The sequence below is a fragment of the Alexandromys fortis genome, unplaced genomic scaffold, assembly GCF_014885135.2.
Source record: "Alexandromys fortis isolate MF-2015 unplaced genomic scaffold, M_Fortis_MF-2015_v1.1 scaffold_50, whole genome shotgun sequence".
Classification (NCBI taxonomy): Eukaryota; Metazoa; Chordata; class Mammalia; order Rodentia; family Cricetidae; genus Alexandromys; species Alexandromys fortis.
In genome coordinates, this window is record NW_026067932.1 from 6,125,070 (window position 1) to 6,147,218 (window position 22,149).

The 22,149-nt window shown below is 41.0% G+C and overlaps 1 protein-coding gene across 7 annotated transcripts in view; it reads right to left on the reverse strand.

Annotated features, from left to right (window-relative positions):
• The window catches only part of Anks1b (ankyrin repeat and sterile alpha motif domain containing 1B), an 864,790-nt gene that overhangs the window by 405,405 nt on the left and 437,236 nt on the right, over positions 1–22,149 (reverse strand). For 4 of the 7 annotated variants that reach the window (XM_050145703.1, XM_050145700.1, XM_050145699.1 and 1 more), the window contains exons 13-14: positions 6,351–6,934; positions 4,600–4,681 (exon numbers count right to left, since the gene is read on the reverse strand). In XM_050145703.1, the coding sequence (XP_050001660.1) occupies positions 4,600–4,681; positions 6,351–6,934 (666 nt within the window). The remainder of the gene's footprint in view (positions 1–4,599; positions 4,682–6,350; positions 6,935–22,149) is intronic. The other 3 variants (XM_050145702.1, XM_050145698.1, XM_050145704.1) reach the window with 1 other exon arrangement.

Below are 22,149 nucleotides of genomic sequence, written 5' to 3' on the forward strand. Positions count from 1 at the left end.
TGGAAATTATTTAGAGGTAGGAGATACTTACAAGCTGCTTTGTATTGTAACGTCTACTGCTTGGTTATTCTCTGTATTTGTTGTGTGACAACAGGAACATCCTGAAGAGGTGGCTGTCACTGCCACTTAAGTGGATATCAGTCTCATCAAGAGGATTCTTGGAAAGTGTGAGAATTTGAAGAAGCAAAGCTTCCTTGTGACAATGGCAATGACTCACTAATAAAGTCAAAGTACAGTTCCACATATAACCCGCTGGGAGGCTGCTTCTTTACACTCCAGCTACAATCATTATGGGTCAGAAAGACAAGCCAGATTCTCCAAATGTCTTTCTGTGTCGTGCGCTCTAACAAGAAAGGTAAGTCATGCATGCTTAGATAAGAACACAGAGGATTTACATTTCGTTCATCGCCTGCTACATTCTAGGCTCCAGCAGAACAGTGTATAATCTCGTAGTAGTCTTATGAGGTGGCTGTTAAAAACCTGAACTGATAGGTGAGGAAGTTGATATCAAAGAGGCCACAACATCAGCCAATTGAAAAGTTGGAATTTGAAGCCAGGACCATCTAATTTCAAAACCCAGACTCAGCAAGAATACTATGCTTGCAAGCCTAACACGTACAGACACGATGATGCAGAACCCACTATCTCACCATATGTCCAACAACACCAAACAACAGGGCATGGCGGGCCCAAGGTGGTCAGTAACCATTGTGCCCTACTGCCAGGCCTCATCTGTCTGGCATCTGAATCTGGCTTCAAGTGGGAAACCAGACAAGTCTGCAAAAATGCCACACACTTGTGCGTGCAAAGTGAGAACCCGAGGGCCGAGCGAGAATAAATTCAGTAAATTTCATTTGGTTTTATTTCTACCTCAGTCTCGGACAGCTGAGCTTGCTGGCTATGTTTCAAATGACTGTATAATCAGCAAAGAGTTTGCCCCTCAGAAACCTGGTTTCACTGAGCAGAACCATTGCCATGTGAGTCACACAGAGTTCTCAGCTGAGCCGTCTCAGATTTTTAGGACTGATGATGAGAGCAGTCCAACTTTCTTCCTGGTCTGCAACTGTAAATATGTAAATACTTGACATTGGGGAGGGAGGCACTTAAAAGTGCTGAAGCAGACCACGTGGGAGCAAGCATGGGGTGTCTATGCTGCTCCCTCAGGCATCTCCACTACTTAGGTTTATTCGTGAAATCACCCTCTGAGTTTTCTATTTATTTATTTATTTATTTATTTATTTATTTATTTATTTAAGATTTCTGTCTCTTCCCCACCACTGCCTCCCCTTTTCCTCCCCCTCCCCCAATCAAGTCCCCCTCCCTCGTCAGCCCAAAGAGCAATCAGGGTTCCCTGCCCTGTGGGAACTGAGTTGAACAGAGATCTCTCAACAGAAGAAGTTCAAATGGCCAAAAGACACTTAAGGTCATGCTCAACTTCCTTAGCGATCAGGGAAATGCAAATCAAGACAACTTTAAGATACCATCTTACACCTGTCAGAATGGCGAAAATCAAAAACACCCTCTGAGTTTTTAAGCAACTAATGTCACAATTGCTCACAACCTTTATTAATGTCCAGCACTGACACTTCACTGACCTTCCCAAGCTGAATTCTAAGCCCTGATAATCCATACTGTTGAATACAGTATTTTTTCTCACTCAATCAATCAATAGATATTTTCCTCTTTTCTTTGTCAGGGTTCTCTGGACATTTTAATTTCCCCTAATGTAACTGGCCTTCTCTGGTTGTCTATGAGTTGTCTAGTGGATTTTTATTCCAGTTGACAAACTATGACAGTTTCAGGGATTATAACAAATTTAATGTTAAGATTATAAGAATAGTTAATATCATAAGATACTTTACAAAAGGCTTAGAGGTATTATTAGTATTGTTATTGTTATTATTTTCTATATTCATCATGTTAAACAATTTTCCTCATGGTAGCTCAAGGTGAGAGCTAGAATTTAACACACATCTGCACTTATCTGGCACCATATGCTACTCCCTATGACTCTACCCCAATCTTATATTAGTGTCTTCATTTTAAGTGCGCCAAGATCAAGCGGCTAGTAGACAGCAGTAATAGACAGCAGTGTCTTTCTATCTGACTTTCATTTCACTATGTGATTCTCGCCCACACTCCTTACCCAAAACATTATTTGTGGCATGACATCTTCATAGGGTGGCTAGCACTCCTCTAGAAAAATCTGGATTTAGTGTGTGTGCAGGTGGGTGGGGGCAGAAGGCTGCTATGGTTGTGATTTATAACCAGCCTAAGGACCAGTTGGAATGTTACATGCTATGGCCAATCACTTAGCAGATAATTGGTGTGTAATTAAGAGGCAGAACTAATGCACCTGCAGAGCCAGGCTTTGTCAATAGTAATGACTCTCTGTGCGGTCTCCACTCTCCTTTCAATGCCGTTGCAGAAACTAGTAAATAAAGGTGGGGGTTGGACACCAAAAGTAGACATAGAAAGAAAACCGAGGGGACAGTCTGTGGATTGGTTTAATACTGAAATGTTGGGTTTGCTTCATCATTTTAAGGACGGTAAGATTGGAGCCCTTTTGTAATGTTTCAAATACGGCAATTGAGAATGTTGAAACAAGACATCAGACTTTTTAAAAATTTGGTGTGTGTGTGTTTGTGTGTGTGGCACATGGATGTGCTTTTGCTATGAAATTCATACCTTTGCTATGCAAGGTATATTATTTCCACTCTTCCTGTTTAACATGGAAATGGTCATTATGCTATAGAACTAGCTGTGGGGGCTCTAGACTCACCTTGTATCAAGGTTTAAAGTCATATGCATTTCTTGGTACTTGCTGCCAATCTCCAAGGATACTGACTTAGGTATATAGTGATCTAATATAGAATTTCAATCTCAGGCAGTAACAGGATGGGGAAGGATCTGATGGGCAGAGGAAGTTTGCAGTTGAGCAGGAAGAGTGTCCCTACTCTCCCAACACAGTTAGCCACCCCACTCCCATCTTACCTGACATGCGACTAGGCTGCAGGCAAGCTGCACCACTGTTTCATCTGCACCACTGGTGTGGGGGGGTCCTTCTGTCTATGTGCTGCTTTTATTGGTTAATGAATAGAGAAACTCCTTTGGCTTATAGCAAGGCAGAACTTAGCTAGGCAGGGAAAACTAAACTGAATGCTGGGAGAAAGAAGGCGGAATCTGTCAGAAGCCATGGAGGCGCTGGAGGAGAAAGACACAAGCTGCCAGCCAGTACTCTGTTGGTAGGCCTTGGTCGTGGTAAAATATAAAATAATAGAAATGGGTTGATTTAATATGTAAGAGCTTGCTAGAAATACACCAAAGCCAATGGCCAAGCAGTGTTTCAAATAATGTAGTTTCTCTGTGATTATTTTGGGAGTCTGGGTGGCCAGGAAATGAATAAGCAACCTCCTCCTACACACCACTGAGTGACAACCTGGCTTGCTTGGGGAGGGGCAATAACACCCCTCAATGGCTGCGCAACATCCTGCAGCTCTGAGAGCTAAGCACGTGATTTGTCACAGCTCATGGTTCTGCCAATTCCCTGACAAGGCAGTGGCTGCTCTTAGCCAATCTGGGAATCACAGTAGGAGACTTTAAAATTATCCCAGTGCACTGGTAGCTTGTCTTTATTTAAATTTGTTCTCAACTGATTTGAACTATTAATTTTGAAAAATTTTTTTTTGATTTTTCGAGACAGGGTTTCTCCGTAGCTTTTGGTTCCTGTCCCGGAACTAGCTCTTGTAGACCAGGCTGGCCTCGAACTCACAGAGATCCGCCTGCCTCTGCCTCCCGAGTGCTGGATTAAAGGCGTGCGCCACCACCGCCCGGTGTAATTTTGAAATTTTTAAATATTTTATTAAAATACTTTGCCTTTTGATGACGATGTTGTTTTGCACCCCCTAAAATCTTGTTTGCTAGGCAAGTTCCTTATTGAACTCACCCGAGGCTGTGCTCTGACAATGAAATCTAATTAATTTCTTTAAGTTTTTAAAGAAATCTTAAAGTTTTAAAGGCACAGATATCTGGTATTTGGCATCATCTATCAGTGGTAAGCAAAAAGTTGGCAAAAAAGCTTCCAATGGCCTTATACTTTGAGTTGTAATTGTATAGAAGAAAACAAAAATATGACGTATTAAATAGTGATGGTAAATGAACTCCGCAAGAGGTACTCTCCTTGGCAGTATGGGGTAGAAGAGGATGAAGGACATACTGTTTTTGCCAAATGGTGTTTAAGACATACAAGTTGTTAATTACGTTTGTCAGGATAAACGGGATATTTCACTAAGTGAAAAGCCACATATTAAATCATCAGATTTCACACCACTCTGAAGTGTTTTCTGCTGCTATCCACCTAAAGTTGAAGCTTCATTAATTAATATTTACTGACATAGTAAAATAGCAACATGGGAAACACTCTCAATTTGCCAAATCAATATACTCAGTGGATGTTTTTAGGCTGTTGGATCTCTGAACCAAAGGAAATAATTTACTGTTATTCATCTTAAAATGTGAAATTGTCTAAGGATTTTGATCACTTTCTGTCTATTTCTTAAGCAGATTGATTAACCATAGCACAGAAGACAGTTTCTTTACTTATATTCTCACCATTCATCTCTTCAAGTTCACTGTTGACTGTTGTGATTCCAACATCAATAGAATTCATTATTTTGTCAATCTGTGAAAAGTAAAAACCATGTAAGTGGGTTGTTACCTTTATTTGCATCATTGCATTGAGAAACAACTGTGAAGTGCCACAAGCATATTAACTTGGTGTTACTACTACAGCAAACTGAACTTCAGAGACCAATAGCCCAAGATTTAAAGGCAAGCAAACATCCTTTGATTTTCAAAAATATATAAATTATCAACTTACCTATTTTTATGCATAGATAACTCATTAAGTTAGGAACTATGAATTCCTTAAACCCAAACAAAGAAGGGCTAAGGATGGGCTCATTGTCAAGGTCTACATTCTCTGTCTTCATTCTTCTTCTCCCAGAAGTCACGAGCACTCACTGGGGAAGGTGGGTTTCAGTTTGTGGACACAATTATGGGAGTCAAGTTCTAACTAAATGATTTGAGCAACCACAAGCCAGTTGGTGGCATTAATTAAAGAATACAGCCATCAAAACAATTTAAGTCTATAAGTTAAATGCTTTAAGCTTACCTCACAAGAAGGCATCCCAATCAAGATTTCCAGAGTTAAAATTTTAAAAATGGATATACTAATAAAAATATAAGTATATAAGTTTGGAATTTAGATCTCAAAATCTCAATGCTAGACATCAAAAACTGCCCCCTCCTCATATTAGCCACCTGAACAAAATGGAAAGTTTCAAAAGGACAATGGACATTAACTACTTAAGTGTTCTAGTTTGTTCACCGTGAAAAAGATGCGGGGACATCAAGTGATTTTTCACCCCCCAAACAGACCAATTCAGAAAGTCATTATCAGAGTCAGGTCTATTTCCAGTTCTCAGACTACCATAGTCACCTCATGTACTTCAAAGCTAAATCTTCCTGGCATATCCTCCTCAGAAACAAAAACGTGACCTATTAGAATGAACTATTGATGGAGACTTTGTCCATTCTTTAAAGAAATTCAAGAAACAGCAAGAAGCATTACTATTTTATGATGTGATTTCCCCCAGGGAAAAAGAGATTGCATAGTTTTACAAAGGGTCCTTTATTTTCTGAGTCATTCTGTCAGATTAAAGACTTTGTCTTTAAATGGAGTCTGAAGTAGTGAGTCTTTGACCCCAAGATGCGTTTCTCTTTTAGTGTGCCACCGAGAGCTGCAAGTGGGAAATATTATATGATGTCTGCCTTTTGTGTGGTTCTTGAGAAAGAGTCAGGACTGCCAGCTTTCCCACTAAGGCTAGACTCATAAGGATCTGCTCTGAAGATAGAAGACATTGCAAAGAAGGAAGGCACACTAAGAAAAAGTTTAGCAAGTAGCAAAACAACACAGAGAAAAATAATTGTTTCTTCCAAAATAAGATTTTTTTTTTTCAAACTGTCAGCCACAGTCAGTGCCTTGTGGGACACGATGGGAGCATTCTCCTGTACTTCATAGCTACTTATTACTTCTGCTTGGTACCAATTTTTATGGAAACAAAGTGTCCCCCATGCGTGTGGAAATGTGCTCATTTTTCCACTTGCTGTGAAGTTACTGTCTATTATCCGCAGAACCTTTCCCCTCCAGTTGGAGCTGATGAGTTCATTACCCATCCCGTCCCCACCCACGTCAGCTTCTGAAAGCTTTGAAAAACAGAACACCTTTCCTCCAAATCCCATTCAACTCAGAAGCCCGTAACAAGAGCAACGATAAAAGTTCGGCTTACTTCTTCCCATTCGGACGTGAACGAAGGCGTCCTTTCGGAATTATCTTTAGAACTGCGTTCAGCCGTGGACGACTCGCTCCAGTTAACCCTCGCTTTGTTCTTGGAAGGGTAGGCGATAAGATCAGAGTCGGACTTAGAGACATTTTTGGATAAGTGCATGTCGATCAGGGCTTTAGGCAGCGACCGTATTCTCCCCAGAGTACACGCTCTCTCCACAAAGCCCCCTGTACTTGCACCCCACTGGTCACCACTGCGGGATCCGCTCCGAGACGTTCTTGTTCCAACGATGGTATGGTTCTCGAGTTGGTGGCTTCTTTTGTGGAAAATTGTTCTACTGACCACTTTGGGTTTAATCTTCTTTACCACTGTCTCTGACTTATTTTCTACTGCAGTTGGTTTGAAAGGCAGAGGGCTGCTTGCCAAACTGGCTTCATCTTGTCCATCTTCACACGGATTTCTTTTCCCATACAGATGGAAAGGGTTTTCAGGGGACTCACAGGCTGGAGAGGATCCGTGGAGAAGGCCTGCGAACTGCCCGGCATCATATTCTTTTGGCGGATCGTCTTCCCGTTGAGAGAGGTCATCTGTAGAAAGAGGAGAAAGGCTGTCAGGGGCCTTGCTTGCAAAGGACTCTGAAAGCCACGAGACAGTGGCAATGCGTTTACGGACTTTTATATACCCTGGCAGTTGATTTATTTACATGATATCATATTTTTTGCTTTAGGAAATGCCCATGATCCTATACTGCTACATACGAAGCGCACATGAGCATGTGTCTGTAAGAGGAGCCTTATGTGTTTGAATTAAATGCCTCTGATGTACCTCAGGGTTCATTTCAAAGGCAGAAGCTGAGCAACACCATGACTATAGATCCTTCTTCTCTCAAGGGTATATGTTTGGTATTAAATCAACAAAACTGGGTTTCTTGAAGTGGGACAACCATATCCCGGGCCTCACAGTTAGTGTTTATCATGCCGTAGGCCACCAGGCTGGCATTGTACAAACTGATAACTATCTTCACTTCTCTCGTCAACTACATTCAAAAGTAAAATCCTGGGAAATATATTCAGTAGAAATTTAAGACTAATAATCCTGAAAGTATTACTTTAAGTATTAAGACAACAGTATTCCGATTTTATGAGTTAAACAGAAAGAGATTTTTCAGGCTCAGTCCAGGCGAGTGGCACGTCTGTACCATCACTCAGAGGCACGACCCTTCCACAGAAAGGACGCTGAGCTGTTCTCTGTCTTTCTCCTCTGAAACCTCACACCTTCTGGTTCCTTTAGATCTTTGCATAAAAGAAATCAAAGAATGGTGATTTTTTTTATTGCCTTAGAAATGTTTCTAAGATAAAACATGAAAACCTCTCTGTGATTTAAAACACATTATCTCTTTTTTTTACAGCTTGATTTGTCTGATAAAGTGATACTGAGGAAAAACTTGTCCACAGGACTTAGCAAAGGAAGACAGTTTATCTTGTTTTACAGAGATAATATTAATTCATAGAGATCGGTAAATATTTGCCAAGATTGAAGCTATGTGATAGGCAAGAGCCTTGTCTTGTGAGGTCAGAAACATCCAAGGAGGGGCATACTGACAATACACTGATCGATAAGCTGATTGGCTGAGCCACACTTTGAAAAAGTTAATTATTATTACAAAACTCAATTCCCAAAGAGTTTATGAATTAACAAGTGATATTGAATGAGCATAGGTAACTCCTAGGCCCAGAATAGAGAGTTACTTTCCCCTTCTCTCATTTGACCCTCATGGCAACCTTGTGATTTAGTTAGTAACAATAAACATGATCTTTCTGGTAAAAACATCTATGGACAAAGTAACAAATTTTCCTACTTTTGAAACACTGGAAATCACAGTGAATTTCGGCTGACATTTGTTCAAGAATTGGTACACACAGATCTCTTCTTGGTACTGCACATAGGCCCTTGGCCTCCAGGCTTCTCTCTCCCCTGCAGCTAGTAAAAGACTGTTTCTTCTTGGCTCTGCATATATCCAAACCTCATGTTGGTTCATGTTAAAAGTTTTTTAGAGGAGACCATATTTTCCTACCCAGACCTATCCCACCGCACCCCAGAATAGAAGAACGAAAAGCGCCAGAGATTGAGATCCAACTATCCAAAGAAGAAGCAATTTTTATCCGTCTACTTCTATGGTGACAGCCATATTGGTTGTAGCATAAAACCTTCATCCCTTCGCAAACGGTTATCCTGGCCTATGTCAACTGCATTTCCCATTCGTCTTGTAACAGATCATTCTTGGGGCAGAGGTCACAACCGGGGCAAGGCAACCAGGAATTCTTTAAGGACTAGTCTTTATTGATCCTTACGTCTACTTGTTAAGAAGTCAAAGCAAACATACAGCTTAGCTTGTTGAAGTTTCTGTTCTTAGGAGGGACTCCAGCATCGGCTGGCTAGAATACACATTACCACTGAGACAAAAGAACAATTTAGCATTGGCTTACTAAGAAAATAATCAAGGGGGCTCTTTAAAGAAAGGGCCAATGGTTTTCTTCTTCATGACTAGTTTTGGAATGGGAAGAACAGTAGAGAGAGCAGAAGTGTCTTGTTGGCTGTGTGTGCTTTTTCTCAGAGACAGGCTAATACTAGGAGAAAATAAGACCTGGCAACCTCTTCCTATTTATCTGCTCTTCCTTTTTCCTGGGTGACTTCAAGTCTCTGCTGCACTTCCCTGCACCAGCAGGCTGCTCGGAGATGACAGTAATGGCGGAGAATGGTAAAAGGAAGAACTGTGGATGGAGGAAGTTTAAAATTACATTTCGAATGTCACTATAAAGGCTAAAGTGGTTTAGTTTGGAAGGAAAATTGAAGAGTGTTGAAAGACCTATTATCAGAAAAAGGTCTATAAGTCTTAGTCCAAAGGGTTTCTGACCATGTTAGTTATCCAGAATAATGAGAATTTTAGGGACACTATATTTAAAGTTTAAAGGATTTCGTGAGTGGCGGTTTAAGGTTACCGTCACCTCTGTGTTTTGACTAAAATGACTATAATTATATTCTCGAGTGATTCGTATGGACCAATCTCTCCAGTCACAAGCAGACACTTCCTTAAATGAAAGGGAATTTAGTTCTCAGCTTGTAGGTTTAGCCTGTGAATAACAGTCCTTAGCTCACGACAGCTGAAAACACAATTGCCCAGAGGAGGGGAATAGTTCTTTCTTGTTTCAGGGGTCAAATTTTAAAGGTTACTCAAATCAAAGAAAAGGAGAAACTTATTTGAAACCTGAAATGACTGATGGGAATTTATCCATCCCTGGCTATAGCCACACCCCTCCTATGCCACACCCCTCCTATGCCACACCCCTCCCTATGCCACACCCCTCCCTACAGCTACACTCCTCCCTATAGCTACACCTTTCTGCTGCTGCTCACAGTCCAAGACACAGACTGTCCCTGGGGCCAAGGATCCTGCATTAGCCAATAATAAAGCAGCAAACACAATGTGGGGTGTGGACAGTCTAAAAGGGCTTCTGCATTTAACTAGCTGCTCTTGGAATCTTCCCAACACACAGCTGAATTGCTAGAGGATGAAAGGACCCATCCAGTTCTTTGAAAATGCAGTGTTCCCCCCCCCCCCTAAGGAATGCTGGAGTCAATACAGGAAAATGTTTATCATTGGAAAAAAAAATAGACCATTACTAAAAATCTAAGAAGAGGGACATTTTCGGGGTGAAGCTAGCCGGGAGGCCGGGACAAACAAGCAGCCTCCTCTTACAGGACATATCTCACTTTATGGGGCCTCAGGAAGGTACATGAGGCCAGACAGATGGCAGAGGAAATAGGGAGGTTGTGAGCAAGTGCCTTTTCCTGGCTCCTATGGGAAGAAACAAGCAAAGCCGAGAAAAAGAGGTTGAGACTGGCTAGTTGGGATCAGTTCAGCAGAGCAGAAGGGTGGTCTCCAGTTGTCTGGTGTCTGACCCTGGGTAACTAGGGCAACCTCAGACCTGTATGGCAAGTGATCATGGAGTAACAGTAAGTGCTGCCAGGTTGAGCTGAGGTGGCCCAAGGTGGAAGAAAACACCCGGATTCATGACCTAAACGATGCCTATTATTTCAAGCCACCGAATTTGAGGTGGCTTGGTATGTTGTCATACACTCACATGGAATGCCAAGTTTTCGAAGATCAATACATTCTTTAAAAAAGTCCTGCAGTGTTTCCATTCCATATCCAAGACATTGTATCAATGTACACACCTAAAAGGCTTGGGACCACTGAGCGAAGTTACAGATCTTAGTCCATTGGGCTGCTCTAACCAAACCCTATGAACAGAACAAGTGACAAAGAGTGTTCATTACAGTTCTAGAGGCTGACAAGGCAAACGAAGACACCAGAAGGCTGTCTGATCAGAGTCCCCCACTTTCTACCTCATAGATGGCATCATCTAACTGTACTTGTAAGTTACATCATCTAACCGTGTCCTTATCTTATAAGAGGCAGAAGGGGGCTGATGAGAGCCTTTTATGGGACACTAATCCCACTCTTAAGGATGCGGGTGTCATGACTCTTCAGACTCCCAAGTCCCCTCCCCTCTTATTATCTTCCACCTTGGGGGTGAGGGTGTCGACTTATGTATTTAGGAGGATACAAATATTCAGATCTCAGCAAGAAACAGACAATTTCAGTTGTATATAACAAGAGAATAGCATGTTTCTGTTATTACAATAAACGCATTTTAATCGAAAGGGGTCCCATGATTTATAAGGAATATTAATAAGCAATACTAACCAGTGGCTTTGTACATCAAATTAAGATTTGTTTTGACACAGTAACTATGTAAGATTTATTTACTTTATTTTTATTTAAACGCCTTTATAAGCACACTTTAGAGACTTTTGCATTCTGTTACTATTTCCTTTTTTTGTATGTAAAAATACAATATTTTTTATTAATTTTATTGAGCTATACATTTTTCTCTGCTCCCCTTAATTCCTCTCCCCTCTCCCCCATGGTCTCCATGCTCTTTAGATGAAACTTAGGCAAAGGATAAAGATCGAACTGTTTTCATAACTTGTCTTATTTGATTTCATACTTCTCTATTGAGAAAGCAGGCTTCTCGTGCTAAGATATGGAAGCAAATATGTGTGAATTCCAATCTGATAATCATTAGCACTTCAAAGAAAAGCCAAAGTCTCTCTAGTGGTAAGCAGAACAATCCCCTTCCCACCTTTGTCCCTGATTTTTATCACCTACGTAGATATCTGAATAACAGTAAATTAAAAATTTCATGTTAGGATAAAAACCAATTATGGAAAAAAGTGGCTATTATTATAGATCAAACTTTTGTCTATGAGGTTACTTCATTTCCCTTCAGAAAAAAATCTAATTTTAGAGACTTTAGTGCTAATATTGGTATTTGTAGGAATGATTGATTGATTTCACAAATACATATAGAATACTTTCAGTGTGTTTGCTGGCACAATTTCTGTAGGGCCCAAGGCAAAACTACTCCTCCCGGCTGTTACACTTCAGAAAAAGGCATAGCTATCGGCAAATAAGAAACAGTCTTGTTTTGGATGAAGTTATGGGGCTAAGATAACAAGGTAATGAGATAAGTATAAAGAGGTATGTTTAATCAGGTGATGGAGCACGCCTTTAATCCTAGCACTGGGGAGGCAGAGGCAGGAGGATCTCTGTGAGTTCGAGGCCAGCCTGGTCTACAGAGCTAGTTCCAGGACAGGCTCCAAAGCTACAGAGAAACTCCGTTTTGTTTTGTCTCGAAAGAACGAAACAGAGCAAAACAAAAAAACAAGAACCAAAACCAACAAATGAACAAAAAACAACGGAAAAAACCTCAAAGAATAAAGAGGTACATTAGAAGGTGAAAAGGGACTGTCTTTCTGAGGAGCTAACGCTGTGCAGACACAGGGATCACTGAAGAAGAATTGAACCTTCGGAATTTGGGTGATGGCAGGGGACAAGGAAGACCAGTTAGTTTCAAAATCGCTGAGCAAGTAAATAACTGTAGTAAGCATAACAGAAGTCGGACTTCTCTTTATTCAAGGGGGATTTTCCAAATACGGAGAATAATCCAGAAGTGTGATGTACTGGCACGAGAAAAGCCCTGTTTTCAAGATACAGAGAAAGACAGGCAGACAGATGTCAATATGCATTTGTATATTAAGTGTTGACCGCATCCACTGGGAGGACCTGAGAAATGGATATGGCAATAATTAAAGGCCAGATTGGATTTCTATCACATTCTCTCTTAGTACAGGGATCAGTTGCAAAGAGACAAATTGAAAGGTGAGTCCGGCACGTCCTGTGCTACCAAGGAAGGAGCTGGACAAACAACAACGACACACGCTAACAGGGTGTGAACACTCCACCTGAATGGCTTCCCACTGGTTAAATTGAAGATAATTTGAGGAAACCATTAAATAATCACAGTAATGGATTATAGCCCATTTAATATAATGGAAAAAAACACAAGCTCATGAAAACATACACATTTTTTTTGAAAGTTTGCATAGGAATAGGGAATAATTTCAAATTGCCTTTCTGTAGAATAAATATGTCCTTGGTGTGAAGAGAAAGACTAATTTGATGATGGGAAATCTAGGAGGTGGTACCACTTTAATCAAATAATCAACGTTGTTATCATCAATAACAGAACAAAACAAAACAAATCTCATCAGCTAGGGCACAATACAAGAAATGCAGAATCATTCCTATAGTTTCCTGACAAAAGATGAATAATCTGTCTAGTCAACCAGAAATATCAGATAAGCCCTGTTTCTAGGTCATTCTACAACGTCATCTACCTGTAACCTTTAAAGGTGTGCACAACACAAAACTCAAGGAGCAAGAGAACAGTTCCCAATTAAAGGAAACGAAGAATGCATTACAGTCTAACACAACATTTGACCCCATCTGGTCTTTCATCACAAGGCCAGTATTACTGGGGATGCTAGCAACACTTGAGTGGGGTCCGCGGGACTAACGGCAGCAACAGATTAATGCCAATTTCCTGATTTGTTGCTGCTGTGCTTAAGAATGTACTTGGCATCTCAATAAACAAAACAAAACCAAAAAATGAATGCACGTGGCTATAGGACAAGTTCTCTGAAGTTCCAAAAGTGAAGACCAGGGATATGTCAAGTTGTTCAGATTGTTTGCATGAATCAAAACCATTTTTAGGGGCCTACAAGATGGCTCAGTGGGTAAAGGCACTTGCTGCTGAGCCTGCTGACAAGAGCTCTGTCGCTTGGACCCACATAGCAGAAAGAGAAAATTGACTTTTACTCCTGCAGGCTGTCCACACCTACCTACCCCACACTCACACGAATAAAAGTAATTTTAAATTTAAAAGCATGCCGCCTTTAAACTCTCTCTCATGAGCACATACAGTTGTGTTTGGATGCTGCACGACCTGCCTTCCCAGAACAGCACTATGCCATCTATCTCGACATCTCAGCCGTACAGACAGGCACAGTCATTCCTACTTAAGTGAAGTCACATGATTAAACATGACACAGAGTGGGGATGTCCCTGTCACCCCATCGATGTCCTGCAGTGTACTATGGGAAAGACAGGGTGAAGAACTGGAAAAGACATCCTATCTAAACTCCAGAATAGTTCTAGATTTTTTTTAATTTGAAAATAACGTTTGTTCTAGGTTTTGATGGGTATCGCTTAAGTCAAATATTTGGATGTTTAAGGTTGTTCTTTCAAGGCTGCTGCGAACTCTGGTTTTGGTTAGATGGTGAGTTTATATCGAAAGTCCATACTTACTGATTACGTAAGTTTTAGCCTTTAAGTTGTTAGTGAATGAAGCTTACACATTTTTTAAAACACTAAAACACATGACACATGGGACACCAATGGGATCCAGTGTGCAGACGGTGGCTTCTTTGCTATTCTTCCACACTTGGTTAACAGGTTCTCTGCTATTTCTGCATCCACATTTATGATAAAATAGGCTTTTCTGTTGCCTTTGCTACACCACCTTCAGGTTTGCCACAATGACTGACAGCCTCACAGTTCAGGCATGGAAACTCTAGACTTCCGTCTTTCTGTGGGGAGAGTTTAAATCATCCATTCACTTTTACTGTTGTTCTATTGGACGTTTGTATACATTTTGATGCCTTTGCTATCACTACTTAGAATTTGATGGTCGACTTCGGCAGGCATTGAATTCACTGGTGTGAACATGCTCATTTCTTTTCTTGCCTTGTGAATCCTTTTCTAATAATATGTGGTTACATCCCCTTCTCATTCCTAACACGGCCTAGTCATACCTTTTATTTGAACTTTGCTTCTTGGAAAAAAAGTTCTCAGGTACCCTAGGCTTGAACTCCTTTTGTACCTAACTGAAGATTGCCTTCAGCTTTGGATATTCCTGCCTCCATCACTTTACTGAAGGGATTATAGATGTGGTTGTCCTGGCTAGTTTTATGTCAACTCGACATAAGCCAGAGTCATCTGAAAGCAGGGAACTTCAATTGAGGAAATGTCTCCTTAAGATCTGTCCTTAAGGTATTTTCTTAATTAGTGATTCACGGAGGAGGGCCTAGCCCATTGTGGGTGGGGCTATCCCTGGGCTTATAACACAGACAAAATCAATATCTTTGGTTTCATGTTTAATGAGATAAGTTTCATCCTTAGGCCAAGTGAGGTGGATCATGCCTGTAATTCCAGCAGTTGGAGGCAAGACGATCAGGAGTTCAGGTTCATCCTTAGCTACAAAGCAAGTGTGTGAGGTCATCCTCAGTTGTGTAAGACTGTCTCAGGCAAACAAAACCTTTCCATATGCTCTCAGATGGCGGATGCAAAGCCATATGCATTTTATCAGGTTCAGTTTATTGACTGACCTGTTCAAATTTTTGCTTGACTACAGGATGTTGAATCTCCTACTTTTAGGACACTTAGGATGCTTTTCTTTCTTTCCTTCTTTCTTTCTTTCTTTCTTTCTTTCTTTCTTTCTTTCTTTCTTCCTTCCTTCCTTCCTTCCTTCCTTCCTTCCTTCCTTCCTTTTCTCTCTCTCTCTCTCTCTCTCTCTCTCTCTCTCTCTCTCTNTTTTCTCTCTCTCTCTCTCTCTCTCTCTCTCTCTCTCTCTCTCTCTCTCTCTCTTTCTTGTTTGTTTATTTTTTGAGACAGGGTTTCTCTGTAGCTTTGGTGCCTGTCCTGGAACTAGCTCTTGTAGACCAGGCTGGCCTCGAACTCCCAGAGAATTAGGATGCTTTTCTGATAGTTCTACTAAATATGTGTAAATATATGGATATTATATGAGTATACCGTATAGTCATATAATTTTAAATGCATACATGCTTAGAGTTTTCATGTTTTCCCAGTGATTCAAACCTCATATGATTTCATAATAACCCCAAACGGAGAGCAAGCAATGCCCTAGTGGCCGGAGCAGACTGTGTTTTGTGTGTGTGTGTTGTGGAACGCTCTCTGAGTAACTAGACTAATCTAGGACTTTGAAATAAAATATGTGCATTATAGAGTGAATATTCATAAACATTTCATTCAAAAGCATTTTCAGTGGAACCCACAAGTTTTCCCTATAACTCTGAATGACTTGTACTCTACTAAAATGTAGGTTTATTAATAAATTGACTTGTCATGCATGTTTGTACCTTGTAATAAATGAAGCAATTCACATTACTAAATGATTTAAGTATACAGATAAAGGTAGAGCTTAACTTCAACTACAGATGTGAATCAAGTCAATACTTTTAAAATATGATTCTCCCCAAATACAGTTTTATGAAAATCAAAGAATAAATTTGAGGAGCTTTGGTAATTTTTAAAGAGTTCTAACTATCGTATGATATTCAGTTTAAAAGATTATCATGCAAACTGACCATTTTAATATAAATCTTAGATGAACTTGTTTTGATTGAAGAAGGTTAGGATCTAAATCATGATAACACACCCGATCCTCATCTCCCATCAATTCCTAAGGGATATTGGGTGTTATCATACATTAGGAAAAGTGTTACTCATGGTTTTCAATTATCACGATCATGTGAACTTGTATGAACCCAACTGGAGCTTATCCTTCTGCTCCCCTATTCACAGAGCTCACATGTTCTGACTAGCATGTCGAGTTTTACCCAGCTATTAAGAATACCTTTCCAACTGCCTTGCATCTCAGGACAGATGGGCACTCAATGAGCCATTGAGGTAACTATTCAGGATTTACATTCCCTTCGTTCCTCGAGGTAAAAAACTGAGCCAAAATTGCAAAAATATGTGACAATATTTAATATATAAACTCCAGTTCCTTGCAAAGGGATTTGTTTCAATGATTACAAAGGCTAAGATTCCACAGACGGCACAGACACAGCTGTAACATTTACCACGTGCCTTTTACGTCCAAGGTGATCCTATCTCATTTAATCCTCACCTAAGCTTCTGAAGTAGGTGATATGACATGGGCACTAACAAGGAATCACATAGCTAGTCAACAGAGGACCTGCCATGGGATACAAGTCTGATGCTTGTATCAGTACATTTTCGAGGCTTTGTGTCTGCGGCTTGCCTAGAACTTCTATGGTGTCAGCATCGTATGCCATATACAGAGCTTCTATCTGAATATCACTGGGCTTTGAAAACCATCCCATGAGCCCCTCCCAGGTATCAGCAACAACCTCTGGATATTTATTCTGACTGTATAATCAGCCCAAAGAGAGAGTAGGTAGCAGAACGTACTGACGTCATCAGGTAAGGTGGTGATAACATTCTTCCCTGCAAACGATTTAAGATCAATAGCTGCTTTTCTGAAAGCAAACACAGGCAAGTTCTATTGTTTCTTGGTCTATCAGCCCTACGCTCTGCCAAAATCAGCGTTTAATGCAGGAGCTGGAGGATGCTGGATTCCTGGCACCTCCTGGACTAGAATAGACCATGCGGTTTGGCTCTGATTTCAAACATTTATAATCTTTTCTCTTGATCCCTTTGCTCAATATAGGAGAGAGGCTATCAGCCAATTTCCCCACCGTTTATAGCAAATCCCAAAGCTCCTTCATTTCCAGCCACTCAGCTGCCTGGGCAGACTGTATTACTAAATTATTGTATCTCCTTGGTACAGTGCCTGATCTATCTTGGCATGCGTTGTGCATTGAAAGAAGCTCCTGTTGCAGCAGAGGAAGCTGACTGCTCTCGCTCTTCCCACGCGCCTTTCCTCTGGTACCCTCAACCACTAACCTCTTTGTTCGTCCTGTAGAAGCCAAGCTCACAGGGGCAATTTCTCATCTATGCCTGTTCCCCTGGGGAGTTAGACGTTTCAAAGGATGTTCTGTGTGAGGAGGGTTTCCCACAGCTAGAGAGAGCCAGATGGGTAAGGGGCCTACAGTGGCAAGCATTTGGAACCAGGAGATTCTGTTCTTCCCTCAGCAGAATGTATTCCTTTGTAGGGCTGCACTCACCCCAACCATGCATCTTCCCAGAGGGAAGACACTGCCCTGAGAGGAGGGAGGAAGGAGCCCTTTAATTCAAGCCTGTTGTTTTCTAAAGTGTTGGCTCTTTGGTTTAACTTATTTTAAAAACTTTCTATTTTTATCCTATACCAACTGGTTATGAAGGCAGAAGGGGAGAGAGAGGAGGGGGAGAGAAGAGAGGAGAGGGAGAGAAGGAGGGAGGGAGGGAGAGGGAGAGAGAGGAGAGCTATTTTGGAGAAATGAAACAAACAAAGTATTATTGTTAAATAAAAAGAAAGTACTTGTGTAACATCAAAGGATGGAAACTGTTTCTCATGGCCCTGAAATGAATACTCATTCTACTTCAGGTTTCAAAGGACAGACCTTGGATTTGAACGCAAGTCACTTAAATATCCTCAGCTGAAGCTCTGGGAATGTAAAACATGCAAATGTGTCCTGTGAGCTTGCTATTCCTGTAAGCAACGAGCAGCCTAGATTTTCTCACACACATCCCGAGAGATGTCTCATCTCGAAGGAGCAGGAGAGTCATCTAAAGTCTGATCCTAGTGACAAGGCACAGCCCAGAAAATATACAGGACTGTGAAAGATATATTCTATCCAGCAAGTTCCATTTTAAATCAACATCGCTGTTGCTATGGTAAGAAAACTGAATGTAAAATGTAAAAGTCTTCTATAAGGGTTTGGCCCTGTAGCCATGGCAACAATGAATGATACTTAACTCTGCTAATGTTTCCATTTGATCCGGGGAGAACTAGATGTGCTTTAAATCTATGTAAGATGGCTTAGAAAAAAAAATCAATTTCTTTATGGCTATCTTTCACATGCCCCTCAGCCAATTAAAGAAGATATCACAAAAATAGCAGCCAGGGTAAAAAAAAAAAAAGCAGAATGTATGGGCTTGCTTAGGTTTTTCATGATGGGTTTTCAGAGCTTCACTTTCTCCAAGATGCTAGTAAATGGGATACTCATTTAGCAAAATACTGTGTAGCAATTTTCAGGTTGGGGGTATCAGGCAATCTTCCATAGATGGGGGGGGAAATGAAAAGCAATCAGACGGCAATTTCCACCGCTTTAATACAGAAGAGGAAATATTCACTTAAAGCGAGGAAATATGGAAATCAACGTCCCAGCTCTGCCAGCCGCTAATTCTGATTTCTCTCCGACTTTCCAGACAGTCTTCTGATCCATGCCACCCCCACCACTGACACATCCCTCCTGGCACTGGCGGAATGCCCGCATTGCTGAAATGGACATTCTAGGTCTTCCTCCTACTCAACCCGCCAGCTGCACATCTAATGCAGCCCATCACCCTGGGATGAGTCGGTTCCGTTAAGTCCCAAACAGTCGCGTCCTTCCAGTTTCCTGACACCCCATCATGGGCTCTTTGTTTACGTGTTGTTTTCCTTATTATTCCTCTTGTCTCCAAATGTCTGTATGAAAGATGCCTTAGGCTTGGAATACTAAGACTGTTTCGTCCTCTGTGGATTCCTCTGCTAGTCACTTGCAGTCTTGGGCTTACCAATCACCCAATTAATGACAACAGCTGAATTTCCCGTTAGCCGGATTTCTACCTCCAGGCTCCCAATCATCTCAGCCCATAACCAACCTTGTCGTGGGCTGCGGTGGTTCTGCATCTGAAATATACTTATGATCTACTGAATTCTCACACATGACTTTTCCACTGGATGGCTTCAAAACCTCCCGGCTTCTCCTCTCAATGTCCTGTCACATAGCCCACGCCACAGAAGTTCGTTAAGCAGATAGAAGGCAAGAGCTGCGGCACATTAAGCAGGGAATCCACGAAGGCTGCTTCTAGAATCACTAGAATGAAGTTCACTAGTTGTGAAGGTGTGGGATTCTGTCGTGTGGCTTCCAGGGACTAGACAGTCCCAAGCAAAGGCAACCACATGTACGAAGGTCTGAATGCCTAATGCACTGGAGGAATAACCAGAGGTGATATGGTTAGAGGTGAGCGAGGGAAAAGCGAAAAGCAGTGCCAGAAACTTATGCTGTGACTTACAGCAGTGTGACCACAGAGCTGGTACCACATATGAACATTCTCCATCACCATCATTAGTAAAAACAGAGAAAAGGAGAAAATGCTTCACACCATTCTAACAACTAGCAATAATTACAACTAATAACGCATTCATATACTTTTTTCCTATTTTGTTTTCTGTACACATGTAATTTCAATTAAACTGGGACCACTCTAATTATTATTATTATCATCATAATAATAATTATTATTATGTATGTGTTGGGGTATGCATGCAATAGTATAAGTATCAAGATCAGACTCTGTGGAGTTCTCTCTTTCCACCTTCACATGGATTCTGGGGACAAAATGAAGGCTTCCAAGACAGGCAGCAAGCACCTTCACCTTTGGACATCTGAAGGATGATTAATAAAAGCTCAGCGACAGATATTGGGGTTCAACCTAAAGATCCAAAAAGCAAAGCAGCCAGCCACTGACTCTTACCTTGACCTCAGTTCAAAAATGGCGATCCTGCCTCCAGGAATCTCAGAATGAGACTGTATCTGAGAGCTGTTTCTTCCCATTTTATATTCCTCTCTAGGGCTGGGATTGAAGGTGTGCACCACTGGGATTAAAGGCATGCACCGTCCGGTTCCTATGTCAACTAGTGCGGCTACTGGGATTAGAGGTGTGTGTCACCACGGCCTGGACTGTAGGCTGACCAGTGGGGCTGTTTTACTCTCTGCTCTTCAGGCAAGCTTTATTTATTAAAATACACACGAAATGTCACTACATTGTCTTGCTGGCGGCCCCCTTTTGTAGTTTTTTACACAAACTTTAAATCTCACCTAAAATGCAAACATGTTTATTTTGATGGCTTTCGAGTGTCAATTCTAGACACAGTCATGTGATTTGTGGAGTACATGTGGATTCCTAAAACAATGTAGAGAGTATGTTCGTGTGTTTATTTAATCATCTTCAAGCCTATTTCTCTATTTTCAGGAGTATCATAGACTCTTTCCCTTTAAAGTTAATAACTAATGTTTGTTGAGTGACTGGAAGTACTCTTATGTGCACCATCTGATTTCATTCCTATACAAATTTGGGGAGCCCATGGCATTCCCACTTTACCAATGAGGAATTTAATTACAGGTTACAGGGCAGTAAATGGCGGGCAGGATCTGAATGATGCTCCTGCCTGCTATATCTTTTGCATTCCTAAAATAAGAAAAAGAGCATACTTGCTATTTCCATTCCCAGACTCCCCATCCATGTCCGCACCCCATCAAGGTCTTGATCCCTTTTTTCATAGTATTGCTCTTCCCTCTCTTTGACTGGACTCTGGAAGCTCAGCCCAGTGCTTTGCTGTGAATCTCTGCATCTGTTTTTATCAGTTGTTAGATGAAGTTTCTATAATGACAATTAAGGTAGTCATCAATCTGATTACAGGGCAAGGCCAGTTCAGACACCCTCTCCTCTTTGCTTAGAGTCTTAGCTGGGGTCATCCTTGTGGATTCCTGGGAATTTCACTAGCGCCAGGTTTCTCGCTAGCTCCATCATGGCTCCTCCAATCAAGATTTCTCTTTCCTTATTCTCCCTCTCAGTTGGAGGATATTTTTTTCTTAAACTTGAAATCAGAAAGATTTAAATTTTTTAGGAAAAGCTTATTCTTGTCTAAAGTTTTGCCTATAGTCAGTAAGCCTGTGATTTATTATTCAAGATATTTTTTAAAATCATAATGGGTTCTAGTTTCTCTTCTGTTGTTTATTCTCCGTTGCTGGGATCTTCCTTCTGAAACACCAGTCCCAGGCTTTCCGGGCACATGCATATTCCTCTGTGTTTATCTTCTCGTCTGAAACTTTCTGTCTTCTCCTATCTGCCCCGCTTGTCTACTGACGGAATGTTTTGAGTTGTCTTCTACTTTACAAGTTTGGGTTTCTGAAAATGCAACGTATTTTTTTTTGCCTCTGCTGTACTTTTGAATTTGATATGAATGTAGTTTCATTCATAAATAAAGAATGAATCCTTTATTATCTTATATTTTAAGTCTTCACAACTGCTCATTCTAATTTAAATGGCCCAAGTCCTCTGAAGACTGTTGAGGTCCATTTGACGTGCATATTTTGGAAACTCGTTTTTGTTAAGAGTAAGTTTATTTGATAGAATGGTAGTGTTTTTGTTCCTCAGAACACACTTTCTTTTTGTGACGTATCACTTAGAGCACCAGGTGAAGCACAATTAATAAAAACTCAGAGACAGATACTGGGATTTAACCTGAAGGTAAGAAAAGCAAAGCAACCAGTCACTGACTCTTACCTCCACCTCAGTCTGAAACAGTGACCCTGTCTCCAGGAATCTTAGGATGAGACTGTGTCTAAGAGCTGTCTCCTCCCA